The 27,019-nt window shown below is 42.9% G+C and overlaps 2 protein-coding genes across 2 annotated transcripts in view; one reads left to right on the forward strand and one right to left on the reverse strand.

Moving 5' to 3' along the window:
• Window positions 1-16,687, forward strand: part of TRIM71 (tripartite motif containing 71) — a gene marked incomplete at its 3' end in the record, with an annotated part of 56,384 nt that extends 39,697 nt beyond the window's left edge. Inside the window, exons 2-4 of the mRNA XM_081996980.1 lie at window positions 1,602-1,769; window positions 12,377-12,511; window positions 15,236-16,687. Of these exons, the coding sequence (XP_081853106.1) occupies window positions 1,602-1,769; window positions 12,377-12,511; window positions 15,236-16,687 (1,755 nt within the window). The remainder of the gene's footprint in view (window positions 1-1,601; window positions 1,770-12,376; window positions 12,512-15,235) is intronic.
• A 10,022-nt stretch (window positions 16,688-26,709) lies between these two features.
• The window catches only part of CNOT10 (CCR4-NOT transcription complex subunit 10), a gene marked incomplete at both ends in the record, with an annotated part of 34,842 nt that continues 34,532 nt past the window's right edge, over window positions 26,710-27,019 (reverse strand). The window contains one exon of the mRNA XM_081996981.1: window positions 26,710-26,864. Coding sequence (XP_081853107.1) covers window positions 26,710-26,864 — 155 coding nt within the window. The remainder of the gene's footprint in view (window positions 26,865-27,019) is intronic.

Consider the following 27,019-nt stretch of genomic DNA (forward strand, 5'->3'; position numbering starts at 1 on the left):
GCAAGTGAACATTGTGTATAGATTTAGACAACCGCAGTGTAAAGACAAGGAACCCTCTAGTTGAGGAAGATGATGCATTTGAATAATGTATTTCAGAGCCCGGCAGCTTTTTACATCTTTACAAAAGACGAGGATCTGAGATGCTGCTTGAGGGTTTAGTATTTGAACAGAAGCAAAACATAAGTCTGTTCCAGTTTCCCTACAGCAAAACTTCACTTAAAAAAAAAAAGAGGGGTGGGGGTGTCATGAAATGACATGTGTGCACAAACACACACATACCCCTTTGAGAAATTAATCCATACACCACTTCAGCTGTTGCACTTATAGGAGCTTAAAATGTCACTTTATGCAGCACAGGCAATCTGAGGGAATCACCTGTCCTGTCCTCCCCCTTCGTTTTGAGAGAGAAGGGACAGGGGGGTGTTATGCACCATAATATCATGAGCTGTTAGTTGGAATCAGGAGTGGCTGGATGACAGCTGGGAGAAGACAGGCATATCAAATACTTGTCCAATCTTTGTTCTGCTCTTGCTTGTTTTGTGAGGTAGACCTCAAATAGTTGGTGATGGAAAAACTGTTTGTAGTATGAAACCTTGTTTGCCACTGTGTAAGTGGATTTTTTTACTCTTCCACGGTAATCTAGATTTTCTAACAATAGTGTATGTAACTAAGAGTAAGACTTCGAATACAGAACTTTCTTGCGTTGAAGTGTTGTACTCCTTCACTTGACTCTTTGAAAACAAAACAGCTGACTTCTGCTTGCCTCTAAGAAAACACACTTCTGTGGAAGATGCTATTTCTGTGTGCTACTTCCCTCTGCTGGGTGGAATGGAAACAGTTATGGCTGAGGAATGGATCCCACTTCCTAGGCTAACATCTTGTGTAAGACTTTCATTGTGATTTGAATGTAGGGTTTTTAAGTGCTTTGACTAGAATAGGGCTTTAGTGGTTAGCCACAGTTCACTGTACCATTCATACGCTCTGATGGGCATGCTAACGTTCCAGTCTTGTTCTCTAACTCGGGCATCTCTAAGTATCACTAGCATAGAAACTTGTCATAGTGGCAGAAGGGAGTCTTGTCTAATATTGTCACTACCCTGAACATAAGGGACTTGCATATTTTTGGGGGGGGGGGGGAAAGAGGGTGGCTCTTGGGCATGCATACTTTGTTTTCCCCTTCTGGGAGGTGGGTGTGCTGGTGCTGCAGCTCTCCAAGTGCAGTGCTTCTTGAATGACCCACTTAAGAGAATGTGGTGTTTGTGTATGCAGGAAAAGTCTTCACCTGAAACTTGCCATAGATGACATCTCCAATCTGCAAGTGTTGGCAGATGGCTTCCGCTCTTAAAGAGGAGCTGATGTGGACACTCTTCCTAGTATTGTATTGCAAAGAAAACAATGACACTTCCATCTAACTGTTAGGAGTATGATTTGGAGCTCACTGGGAGGGATAGTTCTTCCTCTGTGGAGAAACTATTGTGAAGTCTTTTGCTTATTGCTACTGCCTCTATCTCCTTTATAGTTGAGCTGTTGGGTTTTTTCGTCTTGGCACTATTTTCTCTTTAATTCTTCATTAGACAGTGATACAGACTTTTTTCTTCCAGGTACTGCATTTCTACTGTGATACCTGTTCTGTCCCCATATGTCGGGAATGTACCATGGGACGACATGTGGGTCACAGCTTTATCTACCTCCAAGATGCCCTCCAGGACTCCAGGACTCTCACCCTTCAGCTCCTGGCAGATGCTCAGCAAGGACGACAGGCTATTCAAGTAAGATATTCCCAACTTGAGTACTCTATTTCCCCTTCCTCCCTCCTTCTTCCTCCCACAGCTTGTCTGTTACAGGGCAAGGTGTCAAGGCACAAAGCTCTTTGCTTCTGCTGTCAGTCTTCTCACCCTTTCTGTTCTCTAAAATCTCTGACAGAAGTGGCTGTGGAGCTGAAGACAAAGTGCTGTTATATGAATTTTGCATTCTTGCAGCATAATTCTGTCATGTGAATCACAATATATATGAAGCTCTGTATTAAATGCACTTGAGTGTGAAGCACTTTGAAGAAAGTTCTGATTTTGTATAATTGTGCCAAGCCTGGTTTTGTCTTTACAACTGAGACTTATTTTTGGCTGTCTTTCATGCCTGTACAGCATTTAGCACTGGTACCTATTACTCTGGTTATGTCTTCAGTGTTGCCACCAAATATAAAACACTGATCACTGTTGGATTAGTGTGAAAGCTCTTCCTGTGCAGAGGAACTGGAGCTATCTCCATACAAGGGTTTCTCTGCACACACAGGTGCATACTGTAACAGCCTATTACGGCATTCTACCTGGGCTATGTTTTATTATGTAAATATAAATACCTGGCAAGGGCTGGAAGGAAGGTAGTGCAGTGATTCAAACTACAGAATGAATTTACACAGGGAATTAACCTTCAGAGACATGTAGATAGTTAGAGTAATACCGAGTAGTAACTATTACATGATATTAGTAGTAGTTTTGCCTGTATAAAGAGAGTTTGGGTGAGGAAAGCAATAGTGGTAGGCTTCGTTCCACACTACTACCTTCTAGCCTGAAATGTGCTAGATCTGAGCTGGATATTCTGAAACTCAACACATCTATGATTTAACTTGAAAGGGTTTTTTGAGTAAACAGTAGTAGAATGCCATGTATAGGAAGTAAACTTTTTTCTGAATTGGGTGTGTTATCCTGGCACATGCATGGTACAAAATAATTAAAAAAAAACAAAACAAAACACAACCCAAAATGAAACACAAAAAAAACCCCCACAAAACCCTGTTGTCCACCCATGATTGCTTGTTTCTAGTAGATGAGGATTTGAGTGGGTATCAACAGGTTCATTTAGTAAGAAAATGTAAATCTCTTCTTCCATTTCTGTTGGCAGTGACCATTCCTTCAGTCTCTCCTAGCTCATTTTCCTGCAGTGCTATGGAATTCCTCTGTACTCTGGGCAGGTTGCTAGACGAAGGGCTTATGTGTTTTGGGGACTGGCTGTTTTGAAGTTGGATCCCTTTCTGTGATGTGACATTTTTTCTGCCTCACTGGTTAGTGAGAATAAGCCATAACTTTTAGTCTGTCAGATAGTTATAAACTTTAAGCTTATTCAGTGAGACAGGAGAAGCTAACTTTCTTCTCCTTGAGTCTTTGCATCTGTAGAATGAAATAATAAGTATTATGATGGTATAAATATTAAATTGTTGTTGATGTTTCCCTTCAGCTAGTGATGTTAACTTGTTACAGTGGAACAGCAAACGCCCAGTTTCTGGAGCTGGATGGTTATTTAAAACTCCACCTAAATACAGAATATGGCTTCTTCCAAGATTTGTTTTAAATTGGATCATAAGGCTCTTCAGTGGTATCCATACTGAAACATTTCACATGTCCCCAGAAAGAGCAAGAAGGAAGGGTTTATTCCAGTTTAAAGAACATCACTGGTGCAGTGTTCTCAATTTCTCCAGGCTGTCCTAGACAAGGGCTTGTCTGTTAGTAATTAAATTACTGCTCTTGACCTCCAGGGCTCTTAATCATCTTACTGGTGTGAATAAATCATCTAAGAAGGGACTGTCTCTTGGAGTAGAAACTATTGGAATATCGTTGAGTGCCGCTCTGCTACTATTGCATGAATGCTTTTGTAGCTTGCTTATTTACTACTGGGTTTACTTTGCTCGTTCCTCCCCCATTTTCTTCTGGCTTTTACGTTGGAGGCTCCTGCTATTGTGGTGAGCTGACTACTTTATGATGGTAAAGGGTGGGTGGTACTGACTGCTCGTGTAACTCGAACAAGCAGCTCAACTGAACTTAATTTGTGCAGTTTTGCCCTGATCTACCTACAGCCCATCCAAGTTAAGAGGCTATATTGGAAGTGTTAACTGGGAAGCTTGTGTAAAACCATGCTTTTCAAGAACTGAGTTGTTGTATTAGTTTAGTGGGCTTTTTAATCTGGACTGCTGTACAGAAAAAGGGTGGTGAGTGAGCAGATCAGCGTTGAAGTTGAGGAGGTGGTAATTTGTGTGTGCATATGCAGGAATTGGAAAACTATACAACTCAAGACAGCTGCTACCTAAGCAACGTCGGCAACAACTGCATGTGATGCAGTTAAAAGCAGGGGTGCCTGACTCGAAGGTCGATGCAATGAGTCTGCTGCAGAATAAAGTTTTCATGGAGCAGAGCTTTCTTTGTTCTTGAGACTGTAGGGCTGTGAAGCTATGTATTTATCCTAAGGAGGAGACAGCATGTCAGCATGGATTTAAAACAAACTCTAAAATAACTACACTCTAAATTAAAAGAATTTGGCCTGAGTGCTTTTCTTAGTTTGGAAATAGTCAGCAGAGAATTAAATGCCAGTACAAGCTGCACTGTGAGGAGCATAAACTGGAGCTCTAAGGGGCTTGAAAAGTAATATGGTGCTGTAACACTTCTTAGTGGGACTGATTCATACTGCTGTACTAGTAACTCTTAATAGGCTCTGAAAGTGACAGCTCTCTGACAAGAGACGTTGAGGATGGGTGAAGAGGGGTAGTTGAGAGTAAAGGGGAAAAGGTGGAATTTGAAGGGTGTTACAGGAGAGAGGAAATCAAGCCATGAGTCAACTGACTGGAGAGTATCTGGTTAACCAAAGTTGAAGGCTTTTAGGAAGAAATGTTTATTTAAACTCTTCCTGCGGCTTTGGAGGAAGGATTGTTTTTCAGACTTTGAAAAAAAAAATATGCTGTGAGTTGGGATACATTTCAGCCTCTTGATCCACTGAAGCCTGATCTAGCCTGTCACTCCTGAAAAGTCCAAGCCTCATTTTTCAAAGGAGTTGGAAGTCCTCAGTAAGAAATAGTAAGCCTGGCAGCAGGAGGCTTGCTTTTTTCTTCTGTGAGGTTCTGCAATGGAAAGCTTCCCCTGCTTCCCTGTGCTGTGCTGGTCCTGGTGTGGATAACACATGTTTCTACGCCTGTCCCTAACATAAGAACCTGTGCTTGTGTGCCCGAGTAGTGAGCTGATCCAGCTTCCAGCTGAAAGGGTAACCTTTCTGTGGGATTACTTTTTGGCTGGATCGGCCACTTGGCTGGTTCACGGTAGTGCTATGACTGGTGGTGCCAGGGAACGGAGCAGGAACAGCCAACTCTGTTGCTTGTAGGACCTTTTTCTTGTCTCAGGGGAAAGCTATGCTCCTTGGTAGGATACTTTTCTAGCCTTTTCAGAAACTTTAATTGATTCACAGGATGATATGAAAGCCAAAGTTGACATTGGATTAATAGGGTGAGGGGAAGCAGGACTGCTGCCTATCTGTATGGGGAGCTTGTCCTGCTGCCTTGTTTTAGCTCATGAAAGTGCACACTTAGATGTCTTCTTTCAGAATTTTTTCCAAGGACTGGGCCACAAACCGAACGTAAATCTGTTATGATGAAAGATAGATGGCTTCTTCAAAATGTCATGTTCTTAAAATACATCTATATATGTGTAATTGTATATATGTGTGTGTGTGTGTGTAATCTAATGCACTTGCGTAACAGTAAAGCATTGAGTGCACATTCCTATTTAGGGTTAGTTTCCAGGTGAACATGTTAAAATACAGTTTGATCTGCTCATGTCAGTTGTCTTAAAGTGTTTTCTGTTGGAAAACATTCTTTCCTAGCTGAGCCTATAGTTGTTTCTGCTGGTCTGTTTGACAGTGCAGGCGTTTGCATTTAAATTAATGCAGGGAGACTAGTCATGCACAGAACTTCGAAGGAGCCACTGTCTTCTCTACCAGCGTGAAAGGCTTAAGGTGGTAAGGCAGGTCAGCCCTTAAGGAAATGCCTCTTCTCCCAAATTGTGGGAGAGGTGGTATGAAGTAGATTAACACCTTTATTCTAGGGAAAGGAGGGATGTGCTGAGAAGCTTGGCCAGCCAGAGGAAGAAGCTGATCTGCCTTGATTGAGCCTCAGTCCTTCAGTGGAAGCTTCCCTGTGGGTTGCCTTATGGATCTGTGCTGCCGGGAGGTCGATACCCGAGAAGGATGGCACCGCTGTGCTGCGAGGGATCGTTCTGGGGTTGTCACATTGAGTTAGCTCAGGCACCCTTCTGCGTGGCTTTGAAGTCAGGCTTGAGAATCTGAAATGAAGCTTTGTAAACAAAATGGAGTCAGTTGTGCTTTCCTAAATCTAGGATTTATATCAACAGAGGCTGAATTTCTTTGTACTACTAGTTACTGGTTTGTGTTGTGTTTTTAGTGAGTTCCTTAGTGTAACACATGAGCAGATGGTTGTTGGGGAAGATGGATTTGACATGTGTCACTGTCCAAGCTACTGTTCTGCCTAAAACCGTAGACAAAAAGCCTGTTCTTGCAGTACAAGTGATTGCTTGTTGGTTTCTGACATGAGTTAACCTGGCCTCTAGCCTTCCCTCCATCAAAGTTTCTTTTAAAATTCTCTTTATGTGAGCATCTTTCTTTGAGAATTTTTTTAGCATTTTACACTTTCTAGGTTGAAACCTTTTAAATTGGTCCAACTACTGTGATTTCTGCTATAGCTGCACCAATATTCCTGCTAAGTCTATTAATCCAGTATCTTTACCGCAACTATACTTTTTATAGGAACTTCAGATTAATTTTTCTAGTGTAAGAATGTTAATAAGTGTATATCCAGTTCATGATGCTGGAGAAAGCTGGTTGTTCAGTAAAACAGTGATAAGTAATTGGAAAAGTTCTGTGAAATGAGCCCTCTGTATCTTTTTCTTACCAGAAGGAGCTGAAAACAAACTGTTTATGGATGGAGCACCCTCCATTTGGTGGAAGAGGGCTAACTTGAGATATACAGAAAGGTTTCATTAAGTTGTTCTTATTTAACGTGCTTTTAAAAGCTAGAGAGGGGTTTACCAGAGAATATGCATCTCAACACTTTTTTCCCTAAGTAGGGTCAATTTCCTTTTAAAATTCCATGGTGTTTAAAGTGTAAATCCTCCATATTGAGGTAGGGAAGTGTGTAATTAAGGTTCTTCAGTTGTTACCTGTGGCCCATTCACCACAGTTTTCCTCTGAAGAAAACAAAGTTGGCTTTCAAGTTTGAATTTTCTCTTCAGAGGTTTGCACCTTCATTGGAAAACTTAGACTAGCAAACTTAAATATTATTTATGCCTGAAAAATTATACCTTCCTTCCATCTTTGGATGGATGGAATTAAAAATCCTTAGGTACCTTTTCAAAAATGCTCACGTAAGCTAGCATTGAGGTGCAATACCCTTGCTGTAAGCAGCCTTCACATACCTCATGGTGTTGCCACAGTGGCGTGTTGTGCCGCAGTTTGTGCAAACGGATAACTTTCTGAACTGAGTTGATATAATCTAACCTCGTGGCTCAGCATCTGGATTAACAGGCTCTGCTGCTTCAGAGACCTGAGTTAGCCTCCTCAGATAACTGGGTGCTGTGTGGACATAACTGTGGACATACTGATTTAATTTGGATATCGGCCTGTGGAAACCATGCAGTGAGGGCATCAGCACCTTTACAGTTAGCTCTGCAGTTCTTGTCTGTCGTCTGTCAGAACACATGCTTTGTAATGGTTTATCTTTTTCCTTGAGCGTTGTATGCCCCTCATAATTTTTCTTTTTAAAAAGCAGCACTAGTCAAAACTTGGAGTAGTGATATTTCTAGAACACTACATTTAAATATTCCGTAGGAATATTTAAGTTAAGTAAAGATTAAATTGTAGAAAGCTTTTTGTTAACTGGAGGCTCCAGTTTCTAATGTCCCATAGAAGACAGGAAATGTGAAAAATGGCTGAAAACCGCCATTCTACAAAATGGCAAATCCTGCTTTGGCCCCCTCTAGTCAGGCCAGATACCCAGAAGTGCAGCCAAGTTCTGTGATACTACTTTGCTACTTCTGGCTCTTGCAGTCAGTTTCTTCATAGCTTTGTGTTGTAGCATCAGTGCCATGTCAGAGCTGCTGTAGCAAGCTCATTATTTTTTTTTTTTTTCCTAAAGGGGAGCTCCCAGAGGTGCTCACCTTAAAGAGGGTTTGCAAAGGACACCTTGGGTCCAATAAGACTTCACCTTTTACTCAACACTGGCTGGAGCACATAGGAATTTGGCCAGGCCTGCCAAATGTCTTGGAAAGGAATGTTTGGGTTAGGATGTTGTATGTAGGCACTGGCACACACGGTGCCGGTGGCATTTTACGTAGGGCTGTGTTTATGCAGAGCTGGGTCTAATAAGATGTAAAATACTGTATTACAGTGAGGTGTTAACGAAGTAGCCTTTTCTGTTTGTACAAAATGTCCTGAGAATAAGAACTGAGATCTGCATGTTTAATAAACCTCATTAAATGCTTTGAAATCTGAAAGTACAGGTAATACTGCATGCCATTGTCCTCTTCTGTTGAAGTGTCTGTTTTGAATGTTGGTTGTTGCTATTTGGGTAGGTTTATAGAGAAGAGCAAGAAATTGAGATGTGCTGGTAGCAACAGCTAGTGATGGATATTTGCACTGCTTTCCTTCATGAAAACATGCTTGTCTGCCCGCAGGTTTCCTTTTGTCGTGGCCCTCTGGAACATACCACCTGCACAAACACTATTGTTACTAAATTTTACTCTGAGGAATTGGAAGTACCAAGTTTAAACCCTGAAGTTTACAAGATACATTGCAAGTCTGTCTGTCTTTTTTTAAACACACGGCACTGGTGACAGTTCCAATAGAATGGGGAGTGGTATTGGCCATCTTTGGGCTCCTGAGAGGTCACAGGTGAATAGGTACAACTGCAAATAGGCAATTTACTGTATCAGCCAACAGCAGGAAACAAAATGGTTTTCCATCTCATACTCAGTAACCCAACGTGACTTTTTGCTAAACACAGGCCTTGTCTTCTGTTTATCAAGCATGTGAACTGGTTGATCATCTCATTCACTAGCATTGAAATAATTATGACATACCATGAGGAGAGTGCATCACAAAAGCTGCTTTTTGTTAAAAGGATTTGTTATTAAAAAGACTGTGTGGTGTCTGACCAGAAAAAGAAATACTGCTGCTTAACTTTTTTCCTAAAAAGTTGACCCCTTGGCCAAGTTCTGCACAGGAAATGCCTGCAGAACAACAGGAGAGAGTTATCATGGCAGAACTGTGATATCTTACAGTAATCAAAGAGAACAAGAGGATTTCCATATAAAGAAGGCTCCCAAAGCTCTTGGCTTTTGTTTGTAGGTAATTTGCCTATTGCTGTTCCCCTGCCACCATATCCCTGCTTCCTGGTGTGTGTGTAATGCTGGTCAGCCTTCCTAACCTGTGTTGGCAGAGTGCAGGATCATGTGAATTTTACCAAAACTTTACCAATATCCTGGAGTCTTAGTGTTTTGGGCATCCTTCACTGATCTGAGCTGTTCAGACTCGGGCAAGTAAAAATAAATGCAGATGATGACGTGAGTTGTTGGTAGACAACGTGCTATTGAGTACAATTACTTGCCCTACCTGGTTCCTGCATCACAGCATCTACAGGAGATTAATACCTCTCCTGCTAGGATGGTGTTCTTGAAAGGTGGATGCTGGTTTTAGTGAAGAATTCTGAGGGAAGTTGAGATTGCTCTTAGCCATAAGGTATGAGGAAAGCACACAGATCAGTCCTAATGGCTACTGCTGTACAAAAAGCTCAAACAAATAAACCAAGACTTTCCTGCTTTTACATGCTTGCTAGAGTTGGAATATGAGTAGATAGCGTAGTTTTCCTAACAGTTCTTGAGGAGATACCTCTTTCTCTTTGCAGGAGAAGGAGGGTGTTTTGCTGTAGCTTACAAGAATCCAGGTCTGTTGTGGGAAGAAATACCGTTTCCTTGCAGTAGAAGCTGGTTCTGTATTTGAATGGCAAAGTAGAGGTGATAGAGGCACAGCACTCTTACCTGTGGACTCTTTCAGATGGCAGTGAGACGTCACTGGCTCTTACGAGGCCTTAATCTGTGGCCAGTTGTGACTTCATGTCTGCTTTGCTAATTGTTGTAATGAGATTTTCACTTTCTGTCAGCTTGAAGTGCCGAGTCAAATTTGTCTGCCAGAAGCTTCATGTGAAGGCAGGTCAGGTCTGCCTCCAGTGGGACTGGGATATTCACGTGAGTTTGGAGACATTCAGTGTTAAAAACGTGGTGAAGGTGACTCTGACTGGGGAGTCATGCCTAAAGGAGGAACAGCTGAAAGGCATGCTCCTCTTGCTGAGCCCTGTGCTGCAAGTAGCACTCCTACTTTCCTTTGCCAGTTTGCAAGAGTCTTCCTTGAATTTAAGGCAAGGCAATGTTTCTGATCTTTTTTTTCCTCAGGGTTTTCTTGGTCAGTGTCTAGAGACAAGACAAAGTTAGTCTTTTCCTTTTCCTTTCAGTTGTCTACTCCTATATGACCTGGAAGAATACATCTAATTCAAACCAGTTGTCTTAAAATAATGACCTGGAATGAAAATGTCCAAGTAACAGTACACTTCTGTTCTTATAGCATTCCCATTGCTGGCATAAACTAGATGCTGTTGAACTTGCCAGATCAGACTTAGAAAATACTAACAACTACTTCCATGAAAGATAACAAAAAGCCCTGTCTGACTTTCTAGACAAAGCTGGATCACACTGGGTAGTTCATAGATGGCTGCATCAGGTGGTTCTTGGATTGGTACATACTCATATACAGAATTCAACTGAGGATATTTTCCATAAGGCCCTGAATGTACAGTAAAGCCTGCGTTTCTGAAGATTAAAGATGTTTTCTGCCAGAGCATTCCCTGGCTACCTCGTCTGAAACAGCTCAAGTTCTGAAGTAGACCAGTTCCTCAGACCAGAGTGAGGGAAAGGTGGTGTAAAGTCTGTCTAAAACGCTTATTTTAAAAACAAATACCCATGGCTCTTTCCATGGCTTTCAGTATGTAGCGTGGAAAACAAAGGTGAGCTTGAGTTACATTCTCAGCTGCTAAAAACTTGTCAAGCTGCTACAGTCATGTATACTGTGCGGGTAGGGGTCTTGTGCACATTATTTAATGTGAAAATCGTAGAAATAAAATACCATGATGTGCCCAGCTTAGGAAGAGAAAAGAAAATAAGAAGAAATGCTTGATGGTCAGTCACAGAATCACAGGGTGGTTGAGGCTGCAAGGGACCTCTGGAGGTCTTGTCCAGCTGCCCTGCTCAAGCAGGGCCACCTGGAGCCAATTGCCCAGGACCATGTCCAGGTGGCTTTTAAGTATCTCCAAAGATGGAGACTGCGCAACCTCTCGGGGCAACCTGTGCCAGTGCTCAGTCAACCTCACTGAAAAAGTGTTTCCTGATGTTCAGAGGGAATCTCCTGTGTTTCAGTTTGTGCCCACTGGGCACCCCTGGAAAGATCCTGTCTCTCTCCTCTTTGCACCCTCCCTTCAGGTATTTATATACATTGGTAAGATCACCCCCGAGCTTTCTCTTTTTTTAGTCTAAATACCTTCATATACCATCATTTCATTCTAGAATTTTGTAACTGTTTAATAAATTAATGTCTTTTTAACCTCTTAGAGGTTCACAACCTCATCTGCACGTTAATGCTGGTTCACTGTATAACAAAGGTGTGTTGAACAGATTCTGTTAACTGTTATTGAACCTTTTCCTTTGGGAACTGTGATCTTTCAGATTTGCCCCCTCTTTAGCTTGTTTGGTTTTATGGCCTTTTCTGTAGTATTTTGTGAAACTGGGAGCACTTTGGAAGGATTTTCAAGGAAACAATTTTTTCTTTGAGGGGAGAAGAGAGATACATTTCTTCCAGATAGATGCATGCTGTGTATTTGCAGACTACTACTACAGAATGTTTTAAAAATACTAGTATTGCAAGGTTATATTAAAAAGAATTTGGTCTCTGTTCGAGGTGTGAATAATTATGAATGCTTTTTAATGGTAACCATCTAATCCTTTTTTTTTCCCTTTTAAAATTTATTAACTTCACATTCTGTTAGGGGTATTTCTGTGCAGCCCAGATGCATAGATAAAATAATCTGTTCCCTACAGTGTCACTTCTTACTAGAAGCAGAAAGATCACACAACAGTCTGAACCGTTTTGAGGGACAAGAAAACTTGGTTCTCTATACATAGGAAAACATGAGGATGAATTTCTCTGCAAGTCTCCTGTTTGAGTTCATATTAGTTGCATGCTGGAATTGCACAGGGAATTTAGTCTTGTGGTGCTGGTGCATGGTACAATGAAGGTGCAAACTCCATGTCATAGATGTGTTAAAACATTACGTCCATTTTCAGGCTCTGACATATGAAATGGGCGAAGGCCTGGTAAAAACCAGAGAGTTGTCACTTTATGCCTTCACCTGAAGGTGTAGTGAAATGTAAGCAGCAGTCTTCTGATGCATTTCTGGTTGGTTTGGTTGAGCCCCGAGTGTGGTGTCTTTTTTTCCTCTCCCTAGCTGAGCATTGAACAGGCCCAGGCTGTGGCAGAGCAAGTTGAGATGAAAGCGAAGGTGGTCCAGTCTGAAGTCAAAGCAGTGACGACTAGACATAAGAAGGCCTTGGAAGAGCGGGAGTGCGAGCTGCTCTGGAAGGTATGTGCCTTACATTTGTGGTTTGAACTGCTGACAAGTGCCCTTTCAAACTGAAAACACGCTTTTTAACTAGCACCTGGCCAGATGCTGATGTCCTCCCAAGGAACACTGAATTGAAACGCTACAGTTTACTGTGAACTTAACTTTTCTGTCGGGAGCAGGGTGCTGGATTCTGGCCCTGGTCGGTTTTGGGCTGAAGGTATCTCTGAATCTGGGAAACTCTTCGGGTTTCTGTAGGGACTCCTGTATCCCCACGCGAGCCCGGCCCCACAAGTGGGGTGGGCGCTCCCCCTGCTGGCGCGGCAGCTGTGCCTCACGCCTCAGCGCGCACTGGGGCGAGGTCGCCTTTAAACACCTTTGTTTTAAGAATGTCTTTAAAATGTCTTTAATACGTTGCTGTAGTAGGTATGTAGTGTATGGGCTTTCTTACGTGATCCACTTCTCGTAAACAAAAAGGTGTATACTCTGTGCCCTCTTGGAAAGACCAGTAGAAATCCTGCAAGACGACTCTCATTGTCCCCACACCTAAAAACTTACTTTACTCTCAATGAAGGTAGTGTACCTCTGATTTTTTTTTGACTAGTAGAAGAAAAGAATGCTCTGCACAATCCTGAACTTCTGCACTCACTTCAGCCATGATGCATGTGTATTTTGAGAGGAGGAAAGGAAGTAACAGCAAAGTTTCTTATTCTGGAAAGGTAACTTAGTGGTCATGGCTCTTCTCTGCTTGTTCAGCAGAGTAATTTGGATTGGCCCTTTGGGTGCCACTTGTAGAATTGAACAGAAACCCACTCTCTGCTATTGGATTAGGTCTTTTAGATCAAGGAGTCTGACTTATCCTATGACCACATGGTGTTAAGGTAGCAAAAATGTGTGGTCAAGATGGGAGAAGTTCAGGAGTAAATTGCAAATGCTCCTGTAATGTGCAGTTGCGCCAGGTAAAGTGTGACAGGAGACCAGGTGCTGTGTGGCCGCTGCCCATACTAGCAGAGCCAGGCAGGGTGGCATGTACATGTGGCTGGTGTGGCACATGCTGCCAAAAAAGCAGTGCCATCCTGCTGAAGTACTACTTCCTTGCCTTTTCTCCACCAGCACTGACTGGAACGGTAATTTTCTGGTTTAATATCTGTTGTCAGAAAAATGGCCGCTCTGGTAAGAGTTTATTGTATGGAACTACTCTTAAGACTAACCCCCTAAAAGAGGAGTTTGTTTTTCTGTAGTTCTTTTAAGTGTCAGTGGCAAGATTAAAAACGCACTTTATATAGTTACTGCACTTCTAATGCTTATTTTTCTGAGGTATTTGCATTGAGGGAGATGAGTTCACTTTCCACTGTTATCATTCCCCAAGAAGCTTGGCAGCCTTCTCTTTTTGAGGTATTCCTAGTACAGAAGTAAGAGCTGCCGCTAAGCTACTTGTATCCCAAGAGGCTGCATAAATGCACTTTATTGGAATGTCTGCACTGAGAGCAAGTTCTCTTCAGGTTATAAAACATTATTTTAAGAAGGACGCTTGCTGCTAAATCGTTCCAGCAAAAAAGCTGAGTGTATTAAGCCCTCATGTGAAGCATGTTAGTGAATAATTTTGGGTACCAAAGTTGAGGCCAAGGATTAAGATGAGACCTAAGATTAGTAATCTCTTGGAAATCTGTTGGAGGAAGCACTTTAAGTCTGGTAAAACCTGCATGCCTTAACTTCAAATTAAATAGCATGGTTGTACATCAGTTATCTAGTCAGTGTATAAGCAAGGGTTTTTCAGACAGTGAGTTGTTCCTCATGAAAATACATTGCTGGTATTGATTGCAGCCAAGCAGGTATTCAGACATAAGGAAGTGTATTTTTGCAACAGTAAAGCAATTACATGTTTCATTAGTTTTACAAGGCAGGTGTGTTTGCCAGATGGTGTAAAGTGACTTTTTTCACAAGTAAAGATAAACACAGGCTTATATAAAATAGTTACAAACAAACTATTTTTGCTTGAGTTTCAGTCCCCCAAGCAGGGACTGGCAGCAACCTTAAATGTCACTTGAAATGACACAAAGCATCCTGTTGTAAAGCACTAGCTCAGCATGACTGCCAGTATTTGCAAGAAAATATTAAAATAATGGGTCCCTAAAAATCCTTGGAGATAGATGTCTGGTATTATCTAGTCACATGAAAACAGTTCTGGCAGGCAGGGGAATGACAACAGCCCATGTGCCTTAGCGGATGCTGGCTCCTAGCCTCAGTGGTGTGTGGTAACAGCCTACCTTCCAAAATCGGTCTCTGTTGTGGTTAGAGAAGCCTCAGCTCTTTTCTTGAGAGCCTGCAGTAACCTCTGTTCTCCCTGGAGTCTGAATAAGATGCACCTTAGAATGATCTGTCATGATCCTTGCAACTAGAAAATAGAATAGCATTTGAAGCAGCAGATCGTCACTAGTAAGCAAGTGACTCCTCCTTTCAAATGGTGTTCTGATGCAGCACGTCTGCAGAGTAAGAACGTATGGTTTTGGCTGGAGGATGGGAGAGAATGATAATCCTGAATTTGGATTAAATAATTATTTTCCTCACTTCTGCTTCTCTACATCACAGCTTGTAGAGGTTTGTTCTGCAGTTCTGTGTCAACATGCTGTAACAACTGCAGAAGTGGGTGTTACGTAGAAAAGCGACATTAGGAAAAGTTTCTGTGTTATGGGTTGTTTTGCCTGATGTAAGTGTGCTTTTCTCTCCCCCCTGCCCCTCCCCAAGGTGGAAAAGATTCGTCAAGTCAAGGCTAAGTCACTCTACTTGCAAGTTGAAAAGTTACGTCAGAACCTAAATAAGCTGGACAACACCATTAGCGCTGTTCAGCAGGTCCTGGAGGAGGGTCGTACCATGGATATTCTTCTGGCTCGGGACCGCATGCTGGCTCAGGTGCAGGAGCTGAAGAACGTGAGAGGCCTTCTCCAGCCTCAGGAAGATGACAGGATCATGTTCACGCCCCCTGACCAGGCATTGTATATGGCCATTAAATCAATGGGCTTTGTCAGCAGTGGGGCATTTGCTCCTCTGACCAAAGCCACGGGCGAAGGCCTGAAGCGTGCACTGCAGGGCAAAGTGGCCTCCTTCACAGTGATAGGCTATGACCATGATGGTGAGCCTCGCCTTTCAGGAGGTGACATGATCTCTGCAGTGGTCATGGGCCCTGATGGAAACCTTTTTGGGGCAGATGTCAGTGATCAGCAGAATGGGACCTACCTGGTCAGCTACCGTCCACAACTAGAGGGAGAGCACCTGCTATCCGTGATGATGTGCAACCAACACATTGAGAACAGCCCCTTCAAAGTTGTGGTGAAATCTGGGCGCAGCTACATAGGCATTGGGCTGCCGGGGCTCTCCTTTGGCAGCGAGGGAGACAGCGATGGCAAACTCTGCCGCCCCTGGGGGGTTAGTGTAGACAAAGAAGGCTACATCATTGTTGCTGACCGCAGTAATAACCGCATCCAGGTGTTCAAGCCATGCGGGACCTTCCATCACAAGTTTGGCACACTGGGCTCCCGGCCGGGCCAGTTCGATCGCCCTGCTGGCGTGGCCTGTGACATCTCACGTAGGATCGTCGTGGCTGACAAGGACAATCATCGCATCCAGATCTTCACGTTTGAGGGGCAGTTCATTCTCAAGTTTGGTGAGAAAGGAACAAAGAACGGGCAATTCAATTACCCATGGGATGTGGCTGTCAACGCAGAGGGCAAGATCTTGGTCTCTGACACAAGGAACCATCGCGTTCAGCTGTTTGGGCCCGACGGTGTGTTTCTGAACAAGTATGGCTTCGAAGGGGCACTCTGGAAGCACTTTGATTCCCCCAGAGGTGTGACTTTCAATCATGAGGGCCACTTGGTAGTGACAGACTTCAACAACCATCGCCTTCTGGTCATCCATCCAGATTGCCAGTCAGCACGCTTTCTGGGCTCGGAGGGCACTGGGAACGGCCAATTCCTGCGCCCCCAGGGAGTGGCGGTGGATCAAGAGGGGCGCATCATCGTGGCCGATTCCAGGAACCACCGGGTGCAGATATTTGAGTCGAATGGTAGCTTTTTATGCAAGTTTGGCACTCAGGGAAGCGGCTTTGGTCAGATGGACCGTCCTTCAGGTATAGCCGTCACCCCTGATGGCATGATTGTTGTGGTCGACTTTGGAAACAATCGAATTCTTGTCTTCTAATCTGTGTTTGAATTAGGAAGAAACGGTCTCAGGGAAATTCTTCTAAGAGAAAATGAAAAAATACAACGTTAATTCAAACCTACCTCATCTTTAATTTTTTTACAGATGAATGTACTTATCTTTTCTGCAGGGAGTGAGCCTGTAAAGTTAAATTCTATCTACCTCATTGTCCTCCCTTCCCTCCCCAGTTTCTTGCCCCCTCCCTATCCCCACACACTCACAGTTCAGAACGTTTTACCTCTCCCCTGATGGGGTTTCATGCACAAACAAGTGTTGCTGTGCACATTAGGTGGTTTGTGTGGCGAGTTCTGTAGACTAAGCCAAAAAAGGCTCTTTGTAACTTTTTTAATGGAGAAAATGGTAGTAGGTGTTCGTAGAGATTTTGTGTTCTTGACCATACTGCAGTTCTGTGGGTGGGGACATGGGAGGGGGGACTTTTGTTTTTTGAATTGCTGCTGCAGCAGAGAACTTTTTCCTGTTCTCCTTTTTATACCTCAGTGTGTTTTGATTTACTGGTGAACACAGCGTCTTGTTCCCAGATGACTTTGAACGTTTTGTGAAAGTGAGTGGGATTCACTTGCCGGGAAGAGCAAGTTTGCATCTTTTTGGCATTTCTGTGTATTTTTTTTCTGAAACACAGTAATCCAACAGCACAAAGTGAAGCTGATGAAAATGCACAAAAATTCTCAAGTTTAAACCAAATTGTTCATTTTTAGTGGCTTAGTGCGGTTGTTGTAAAGTTTAGATAAAAAGCAAGGCTTCCTTTAATGTATCCTGTCATTGAGTATTTCTTTTTACCCTTTTCACCTGAAAGCTAAATTAGTTTTAAGAGTACTGTTTCTTTTTATCAGTGCACCTAATCTGGGTAACAGGAAAGGTTACAAGGAGCATTGAAACAGGGAAGATCAAACCCTTTTGACTTACTTTCTTGTGAAATGACTAGCTTTTTTTTGCCCCTCCCCATAGAGAGACTTTACAGGAATAACGTTTGATTTGTTAGGACAGAAGTGGTACCTTTTTCCAAAAGAAATAAGCACAGCTTTGGAGATTCAGGGTGCGTTTTGGAGAAGTCAGACAGTTTTTTTGCGTTTAAAAAGGATTGCAATAACTCTTATCAATGACAAAAATAATTTTTTTTTTTGGTAATTCTTCCGGCTTCCCCAGAGTGCTGGATTGAAAAATTCAGGAGGGTCTACTGTAGTTTTTTAGGGTGGGGTGGGCCTGTAGCTTCACGTATCTCTTGCTACAGATCCAAGTGAAAAGTTACCAGTACCACCATAAGGCAAACTGCATCAAGATGAAACTTTGCTGCTTTTTTCCAGGGCAGTACCAAAGAATTCTGTGTAAAATAAATGTGTATGATCCTTAAAAGCTTGGAGGCAGGGGGAAGTTAGCCCTTTCAGAGATACTTTAAAAGCGGAAAGTTTATGGGGAGAATAGAGACCTCTTTAGCAAAATGTGATTTTGAGTCCCTGGAAGTATTTGGTTTTCTTAAATTTCTTGCATTCCAGTTTTGCTGTTAATGCAGATATGGTCCCTACAGAGCTGTTGCTTCACCCTCTGGATAAGGCCTTTGGTGGCAGACAAGAATGGTTCAAGTAGGGAATGGAGGGCTTTTCTGTCTCTCTGCAGTGGGAAGATTCAGGTATCAGTACTCTTAGGCTTGGAAATGCCAAGGGATTTACCTTACTGTTTGCAAGAGAAGATCTCTGAAACAAACGTACCCGTTATCAAAAAGTCTGAAGAGCCTTAACTGTTCCCCAAGGAAAGGGTTCATCTTTCTGCCAGCCACCATGCACAAGTGACCCAAGATTGAAAGGCTCTTCATAAGTTTGAGAAATCACAAGGTGCACTTTCCTTCTTGCTGCTTTATCCCTCCAAGGAGTGTTAACTTTCTGGGTTTTGTAGAAATCCTGGTGAGGTGTGCAGACAAATAGCTGCCACTTGAGAGGAGGCTTAAACTAAAGGACCAGAGACAGACGGATTCATGAGATGGCAAAACCTCTTTTGAAAGAAAGGTGAGGAAAACCACCTAAATTAAATAGGATAAAACAACTGTGCTGCCTTTCAGCCAAAGCCTCGAGGAAGCAAACTCTTCAAAGCGGTGTGCTTCAGTTAGGCTTAATCTTAGGATAGGGTGGTTTAAAAATAATCTTTAAAGGATAATCTTTTATACAGATGTCTGTCATTAAATTTGTGTGGCCACTCAAAATATGGGTATGAGAGAACGCTAGTTTACCTTCAACTTTTTAAAGTTGTCTCCATTTCAACATGCCTCCCTCCTTGGGGGGTGGCCTACTATTGTGACAGATGTCCATATTTGTCTTGTATTATTCAGTCCAAGAATTAGTTGCAACTTGGACTGGGAAAACTAGTAGCCTGCAAGATCTAGATACCAAAGAAAACTGGTTTAAAAAGCTTTAATGTTTAGTTTGCAGTGTCCTTGCATTTATCCTATCATGTCCTAATAATAAAAATGCCAGGTCTCTTAATACCTTGACCAGAGTGGCTGACTATGTTTGGAGTATGCTAGAAGTGCTCTTCTGCTTTAATGCTTGTTGGGTTTTCCCCCTTCTCTGGGACTAGAAGGGAGTTGTTTTCCAGGCATTAAAAAAAAAAAAAAATTGTGTGCTTTCAGGATTGTGTCGAACTGCAGAAACTTTTTTGCCCCTCTCCAGCCTGTACTGTGTAGAAGGTGACAGACACTGAAGTTGCCCTTTGCTATGTTGTATGGAGCCATTGCACAAACCCCTAGTCCAGCTATGTCAGGAAGAGGAATGACTTTAACTCTTCCTAAGTTGCTGTCTATTTAATTCAGAGGGATTTGCTTACAAACCAAACCTCAAGTGTTTGACCTCATGTGTTGGGGAGCTTTTTTCGTTTTAAAAACACTGCTATTTAGCTACCCAAAATAATTCCTTATCTCTGTCATAGTTAGTGCTAAGCACACTTGGTCTCATTGAAAAGTGGTAGTGTAGCTTATAAAATGGAGTGTCTTATATGCAATGAAAATAAGTAGCGATAATATACAATGCCAACGTCAGATGTCCCATAGGGGCTTTTAAAAAGTAATACTTAAATGCGATTCAAACCTTGCTCTGTTTTTCCATGCATGTTCTCAGGCTATTCATGTTCTCAGGTTAATGCCCCAGTATCATAGCATACATGGTGAAAGCGTGCAGAGAGAAAAAGCAAGGCTTTGAAGCTGGATTACAAACTGAACAAGCAATTCAGAATAATCTTCTGACCTAGTGGAAATGGCCTGGAGAAGGGTGAGGTGAGCTTGTGCCTCTTTCTCTTAGCTCTGACATTGGGGAACAACAGATGTGGGTGACAGACCTGTCTACTAGAACTCCCAAAGGAATTTCGCTATGCCAGGTTAAACCAGTGGCTCTCGGTAAACTTCTTGCTTGACAAAATGTTATCAGCAGTCGGTATGGCTGTTTTGGCTCCAGACTATGAAGCAATCTTGTCCTTTCTCAGAACTGTTCAAGCAGGAACTTCAGTAGCAAACTGAAGCAGACTCAGTAGTTGATAATGCAGGTCCTTCAGATAATTCACTCCTTTTTATTTAGTACCTTTTAAATATAACTTATTTAAGGAAGCCCATAAACTTTAAACTTAGAAAGAAAGCGAGGGAAGGATGACAACAGCTGAAAACGAATGCATATTGGGGCCAGATATAACCAAGTTGGGAGAAAGAACAAGGCACTTGGATGTGGCATTCCCTTGGAATTGCAGGAAAATGGGCCCAGTCTGTTACGTTACAGTTAAACCAAAATTAATTTCTGAAGAGAGCAGGCTTATAGGCTTATCTTGCCATAGCTTTGATCATAAGATCTCTTTGTTCAGTTCTGGTTTAAAAAAAAAAAAAATTGTGCCAAAGTGTTTTGTTTATTTTTTTAAGGAGTGTAAGCCAAATGGTGCCAAAAGGTAATAGGGTATTTAAAAGTAGAGATATTTAGACAAACAGTTTGGAGCTGTATAAAAAATGAACACTGGTACTTGCGTTAGACAAATATTGTACCTTTGGTCTTTGAGTCCTTGGGAGTTTGAAACCCAGTTTGCTGTGGTACAAATGCACAACTAGAGATGCCACTATCTTTTTCTTGAAGTTCTACCTCACTTTGCAGAAGTAAACCATCTACCTCAATTTAGCATCAAGACAGGTTTGAGAAATAATTGAGCATCTGCCCAGGGGAAGGATTCATCCTGCCTGTGGGACAAGCATTTTAATTGAAATGGAGATACTAAGTGTGTACAATGTGGTGACTTCTTGCTTTTGTTTGCTTTTGGTTTTGCTGCCTGCCCATGGAAATATTAAGCTGCCCTTGCTAGAGAATCTGTAAATAAAACCAAATGTTTGTATGTTCAGGCAAACTGGACTGAGATACCCAAAATGCTTTTGAGTTTGCTCTGTTTTCATTATGAAGTATGGATATGTAAACTTTTTTCAGTATTATGAGAGTACTAGCTGACATGACATACTTCATTTGCAGTGTTCTTATGTCCGTAAGACCTTTAGGTCTTCTCTCTACAAGAGGAAAAACTCTTTATGCATGCTTACAAATATGTCCTGTTTCAAAAGACTGATGTTGGGATTGCTGTAAACTCAATGCTGTACCAAATGCTTGAAGGGAATAAGATCCTGATTTTTTTTTTGACTTGGTGATTGTATTAATAGCTTTCTTGACTCAATGGGATTTTTTCCACCATGACAAAGCAATGAAGTTCCTATTCCTGGAGGGCAGTTTAGCTTCAGACATTCTCAGGAGAGGCAGTTTAAAACCAGTATGTTGGGGTTTTATGCAACAGTAATAGCAACATGCAACATACCCCTTGTTTTACCTGTGGAGTAAAGTTGCAGAAGCACATCTTCAGATTACTACATTGAAAAATGGTTTTTCCTCCCCCGCTCATATTGGTGGGTGACAGAAGTGGGTACAGGAGACCCCTAGTAATGATAGGCTGTGTTGGGTTTGGTAAATGTTACGGTGGAAAATGTACATTGATGTCTCTAAGTGATCGTACGGGTTAACAAGCCAAACTGGCATCTTTTTCCATCATTGTTTAACCAATAATGGTTCTAAAAATGCTTTGTGTACCTGCATGGTCTTAGACCTTCTATTAATGATTGTATCAACTTACAAACTCAGGTAGATAATTTTTTAAGCTCTTTTCATAGAGCCTTACTGACTGAATGTTAAGTGTCTGTGTAGCGATGTAGTTAAGTAACTTCCTTTTGAACTACCAGACTAGTTTAAAAAAAAAAAAGTCCTTTTATAGGTTTGTAGAGTACTTCTCAGACAATGTAGTAGTTTTTCCTTCAGAGGGAGAGATGTCTGTTTCTGGGTTTTGTTTTTAGTTTCTTTTCTAAAATGACTAAAAAGTTTTTAACTAGTTTGTAAGGTGTGCTTAGTCACCTGAGTTGGTGGGGGTTTCTTACTGTATGTGACTCTTGTACTTGCATTACCTGTCATGCGCTGCTTGGTTCATGCACGATTTGTTGGAGTAGTGAGGGTGTTGAACACATGCCTGCAGCTTAAGCCAAATTGAAATTGGAAGCCTTTGACAAGATGGAGGTCATCCACATGAAACCGATGTCACAAACGTGCGTTTTTCTCCCCTCATTTAATTGACTGTAGATGTATGGCCCAATCTTCTAAAACATCATTACCGGTGTCCAAGTAGCATTGTCTCGGTGCAGGTTTGCATTGGGATCCAGAGTGATTTTGTCAGTCCTTGGATGTTGGGCATCCTGAGTTGATTGGTTTTGTAGTTTCCTCTTCTGTTGCAGTTGTTCCTCTTCTATGTTAGTGATTAATCATGCTGCTCTCCTAATAATAATAATGTCTCAGCAGGACAGACAGTGCTCTGCTTTTAATGAGCTGCACAGAGCTTTCATATCTAATTGATAATGAAACAGGCTGTGACAAGAACTTCCATGCTCCAAAGAGGGCATCACATTTCTACTTGGACAAAAAAGGTGACATTTTTAGATGTCAGATGTCGAGTTCTGCAGAGAAGAAAGCATGACAGGTTATGTGCAAACTTTTACATAGAATAAGCAAGCAAAATGTTAGAACCCTTGTGTTAATGGAGGTTTCTGAATGTATCTTCGTGGTCCATAGGGAAGGCTGAAGGATGTAGCAAGGAGATGATGTATCAGCTACTGGCAGCCTTAAAACAAAGTCAGTGTCTCTCTGGACTTTAAAATGTTCCTATGCAGTTTATTTTATTTTTGTTTAATCAAATAAATGTGAGGAGTTTTTTTCATGGCAAAATATGTGTATGTGTTTTTCTGTATTACCTAAGCAAAGCCTTCTCTTCTGTCAGGATGCAAAAAAGAAAAAGCGCTTCCCTGAATTTGAACCTGGCTGCCTCTGGGTGATGACTACTGAAAACTTTTAACCAGAGGCACCTGCTTGGAAAGGAGAGAGGAGGAGAAATGTTGGGTTGCTATGGAGAGAAGCGTGGGTTCTTTTTAAAAGAAAAACCAACAAAAACCCTGTAGTTTTGAGGCAATGTTGAACTCTTAGTTGTCTGGTCTATTAAAAAAACCTGCCTTGCTGTCATGACTGGAACAAGTGGCTTTGACACTGAACTCACCACCTGTAGTCCGTGCAGTTTTTCCAATATTTTGCTAGAAAGTTCCTTGTTAGGTCCATTTCTAGGTTTCCATTTCTTCACCTTTGCAACTGTGAAAGTAATATAAAGCAAAGCCATCAGAACATTTTAATAGTGTATCCAGCATCTTTTGGAGCAGACTGCCAACATAAGTTGGGTAAGCAGAAAAGGTGCTCTCTTTCTTTCTACTTGGAAAAGGCTTGAAAAGAAATGGTGGGCATGGGAAGATGCTCTTCAAGTAAGGTTTGAGAATTCAGGCCACTGACTGAATTCCCAGCATGGGTAGCAGTGGAGGTGGATTCCAGTCTCTGAAAGTGCTGACTGCACTAGCTCTTCAAAGCTGAGATGCTTTCTGGCCCCAGCTGTGTGCAACTGTAGGACTGCTCAGCACCATGCTGTGCTCTATCCATCAAAATCCTTGACCAGACCATCACTCTTGCTTCCTGCTGGAGCAGCTGGCAACATGTCAGCAGTACAGAGATCCCTTCAAGTTGAAAGGGATGGATGGAGAAGATCCTGTGGAGGAGGTGGGAAAAGGCTGCTCAGGTGAGTTTCAAGACTAACTTGGCCAGCTTTTGTGTGGTACTCATTCTCTGGGTTTCTCTGTGCTGTCTCCCTGAAGACAGCCAGAGCCTGGAAGCTCACAGAGTACCATGAGTTGGCTCTGGACACTGAAGTGAAGTGCTGCATGGTTCTTGCACCACTGTTACGGTCATCTTGTTTCCTTGTCAAAACCTTTAGCTCTGAGCCAGTGGCAGCATGTGGGCAAGGCCTTTCTCCTGCTGAGGGGCTGTGAGCCAGTGCATGGCTGCAGGGTGAGATCCTGGAGGCCGGAGGGTTGGCGCAGGCAGCCCTTCCTTCAGGAAAGGGCCCTAAACCAAAACAATGAGCGTCATTGACTTCGCCTTTTCCTTTGTTAAATCAGTAAAAGTGGACAGTGACTCTGTGGCAAGGCTAGAGAGGGAGACAGGTCCTTGGCTGTGCCCTGCCTGGGTGTGTTTTGATATTTATTTTTCCTCTTTGTTAATGGTAAAACTGGAACCTTTGGGCTGGAGAGCAGGAGGTGTTAGGGGGGAACTGCGCTGAATGCTGCTGCTCACACACAAATGCAGCTGCGATCAGATGGGGGGTAGCCAAGGAGCAGCAACTATGCCCTTTACCGGGTGTGGGGGGAGCGAGTGGTGGGTGCCGGCGGGTGGATGGGTGCTTGCTGAGGGGAGGCTGTAGCGCCTTTTGCATGTGAATGCCCTGCATTCCTGCGGGGTGGGGAAGGGCAGAGAAGAATCTTCTCTATTCAGGGCCTGGGACCACACAGGGAGCATCGTTAACCTTTTTGTATTTAATCAGTCAATCTACTTTGACCTGATGGAGGTATCAGCTCCCTTTCTCCCTTCTTTCAGAAAGGTGATCTCTACATACTTTTTTCTGTTCATTTTATTCCTGATACTTCTAAATGGCTTGCCCCTACCTGGGGACAGAATGGGGGCCACCTCCTACAGTGATAGAAAAGTTATTGAAAAAAGTCACTCTGAAAAGTAGTGGGGCCAGTTGTCTTAACAGAAGAGGGACAGTCTTTCTGCTGTACTGTTTCATGAGGGCTACCTTCCTGCTGAGGGGACACACACTTGTACTTACTCTACAACTTGCACATAAGAAACTTGCTGCTGTTCTTCTGTCAGGTGGGGCTTGTTTGTTCAAGATCTCAGGCAAACCCAGGATCTATACTACCTAATGCTCCAGTTACAGAGAGCAGAACTTGCAGGCCCTGTATCTCAGGTGGCCACTGGAAAGTGTGTGACCTTCCTCGTGGTGGCTGGAGGCAAAGTACAATGCCAGCAGCACAGGGAGATAAGGTGTTATCCCAGCTCTGCCCTGGAGATTATCTGGGCAAAGTCTCAGAATAGCTGAAATGACACAAAACAGCCAGGGAGGGGAAGTGAGGAGAGATTGCTTTGTTCCAGGCTGGGCTCTGATTATCTTAGGCCTGGATTAAGTCCCAAGGTGAGATGGCTCATCTCTTCTCCTATGCTCACAATAAGTAACCAGCAGGGGCCTTGCTCCTGCTGCTAGCTTACAGCTACAGCATTTTTTCTGCCTTTTGCTCAAAGATGTATTCCTCTCAACATTTAAAAAAATTAAATCCTTAGAGCCAGACTCTCTTCCCTGTACCTGCCAAGGAAAAGCAGGGGGAAGAAAAACAAACCACCCCACCCCACCTGGCTCCACTGATGCAGGTTTAGCAGCTGTACCAGGTTTTGTCCTTGCTGACCTGACGCTCTTACCCCCTTTTAGCTCTTGCCTCCCATTGAGCTGTAGCAGCAGGCAGAGCCCTTCTGCCATGCAGCAGCAGCAGTTCCATCCTACCCACAGGTGCAGCATATTGCAAGGCAGCAGCTGCACCCTGGCCACAAAACTCTCTGCCCTCAGACTAAGACTCTGGCACCTAGACCTGCACAAACTTTTTGCAAGGGTGGCTTCTACTAATGCTATACAAACTAATCACAATGAAGTCACTACTGCTTGGCAGTGTAAATGCAGTGCTGTGTTGAGGGCTGTTAAGGGCCTTAGTGTGTCCTTACACAACCTCTTAGATCGTGTGACCTGCTAGCCCTTTCAGGCCAGCAGCACAGCTACTTGTTTTAAGGAGCTAGACAGGTTCTTTGAGCTACTTGTTTTAAGGAGACTGGTTCTTTGAAAGATGCTGTTGGTTCTGAGCACTAGGGCTGGAGCTGTGATTCATAGTTGCATTTAAAATAATCTCAGTGAGGTAACCCCAGGAAACTTGTGGGTGGGGGTGGTAGAAGGAGCACAAACCTCTTCTCCTGTTGGCTAGGGCCTGCACAAAAAAAAAAGCTCACTTCCTTCCACCTAAGGCCAGTTACCTGCACCTGCCCCATCCATCCACAGCAGCTTCAATGACAGCAAGGAACAAGCCCCCAGCTGCTGCAGGGCAGTGGACTGTAGCTCCACCATCATCACAAAGTTGCGCCAAAGCCAGCTCCTGTTCAAGGAATACAACAAAACCCTCATCGCTCATCTGTATCAAAACACAGCAGCCAAGACAAGAGCTCAGCTGCTATTTCAGCATGACTTTAGGTAGTGGTATTCTGCTTCCCATCACTTCCCTCCCATACATTCTCTTCAAAAAGAGCTAAATTATACACTTGGTGAAGTCAACTGCCACTCATTCAAAACAGATACCAACTTCTCTTCCTTTATGAAATAACCTTTACAAACACACACCTCCAAGCCTGCCTTTGTGTTTACATGTTTTATTAAAAATTTACATAAATGAACACACTCCAGCAATTGGGGTATGCAGGTGTTCTACGTTAAAAAAATATACAAAATCCCAAGCCCTCACGGGCAGGGCAGCAGCAGGCTGAAGCACAACTTCACTTCCTTTGAACAGTGGTGAAAGCTGGCATCTGAATGGGCTGGATCGAATGGACTGGCTGAAAAACAGGCTTCTTCCGCATGTCAGAAAGCGTTTTCACAGAAGGGAGAAGCTGATTTCTCTTGATGATCTGCAGTGCCAGCTGTGTGTTACCTACAAGACAACTTTTGGTTACGAAAAAAAAAGTACCTTTGTATGACTGACTGACTGACTTCAGTCTGACTGACTTACTATACTTTACATCCACAGATGGCCTTACAGTTCTCAGAACAGAGCTGACAAGCCAGCCCTGGACCCAGGCCATGTAC

The sequence above is a fragment of the Phaethon aethereus genome, assembly GCF_964289735.1.
Source record: "Phaethon aethereus genome assembly, chromosome: 2".
Taxonomy (NCBI): Eukaryota; Metazoa; Chordata; class Aves; order Phaethontiformes; family Phaethontidae; genus Phaethon; species Phaethon aethereus.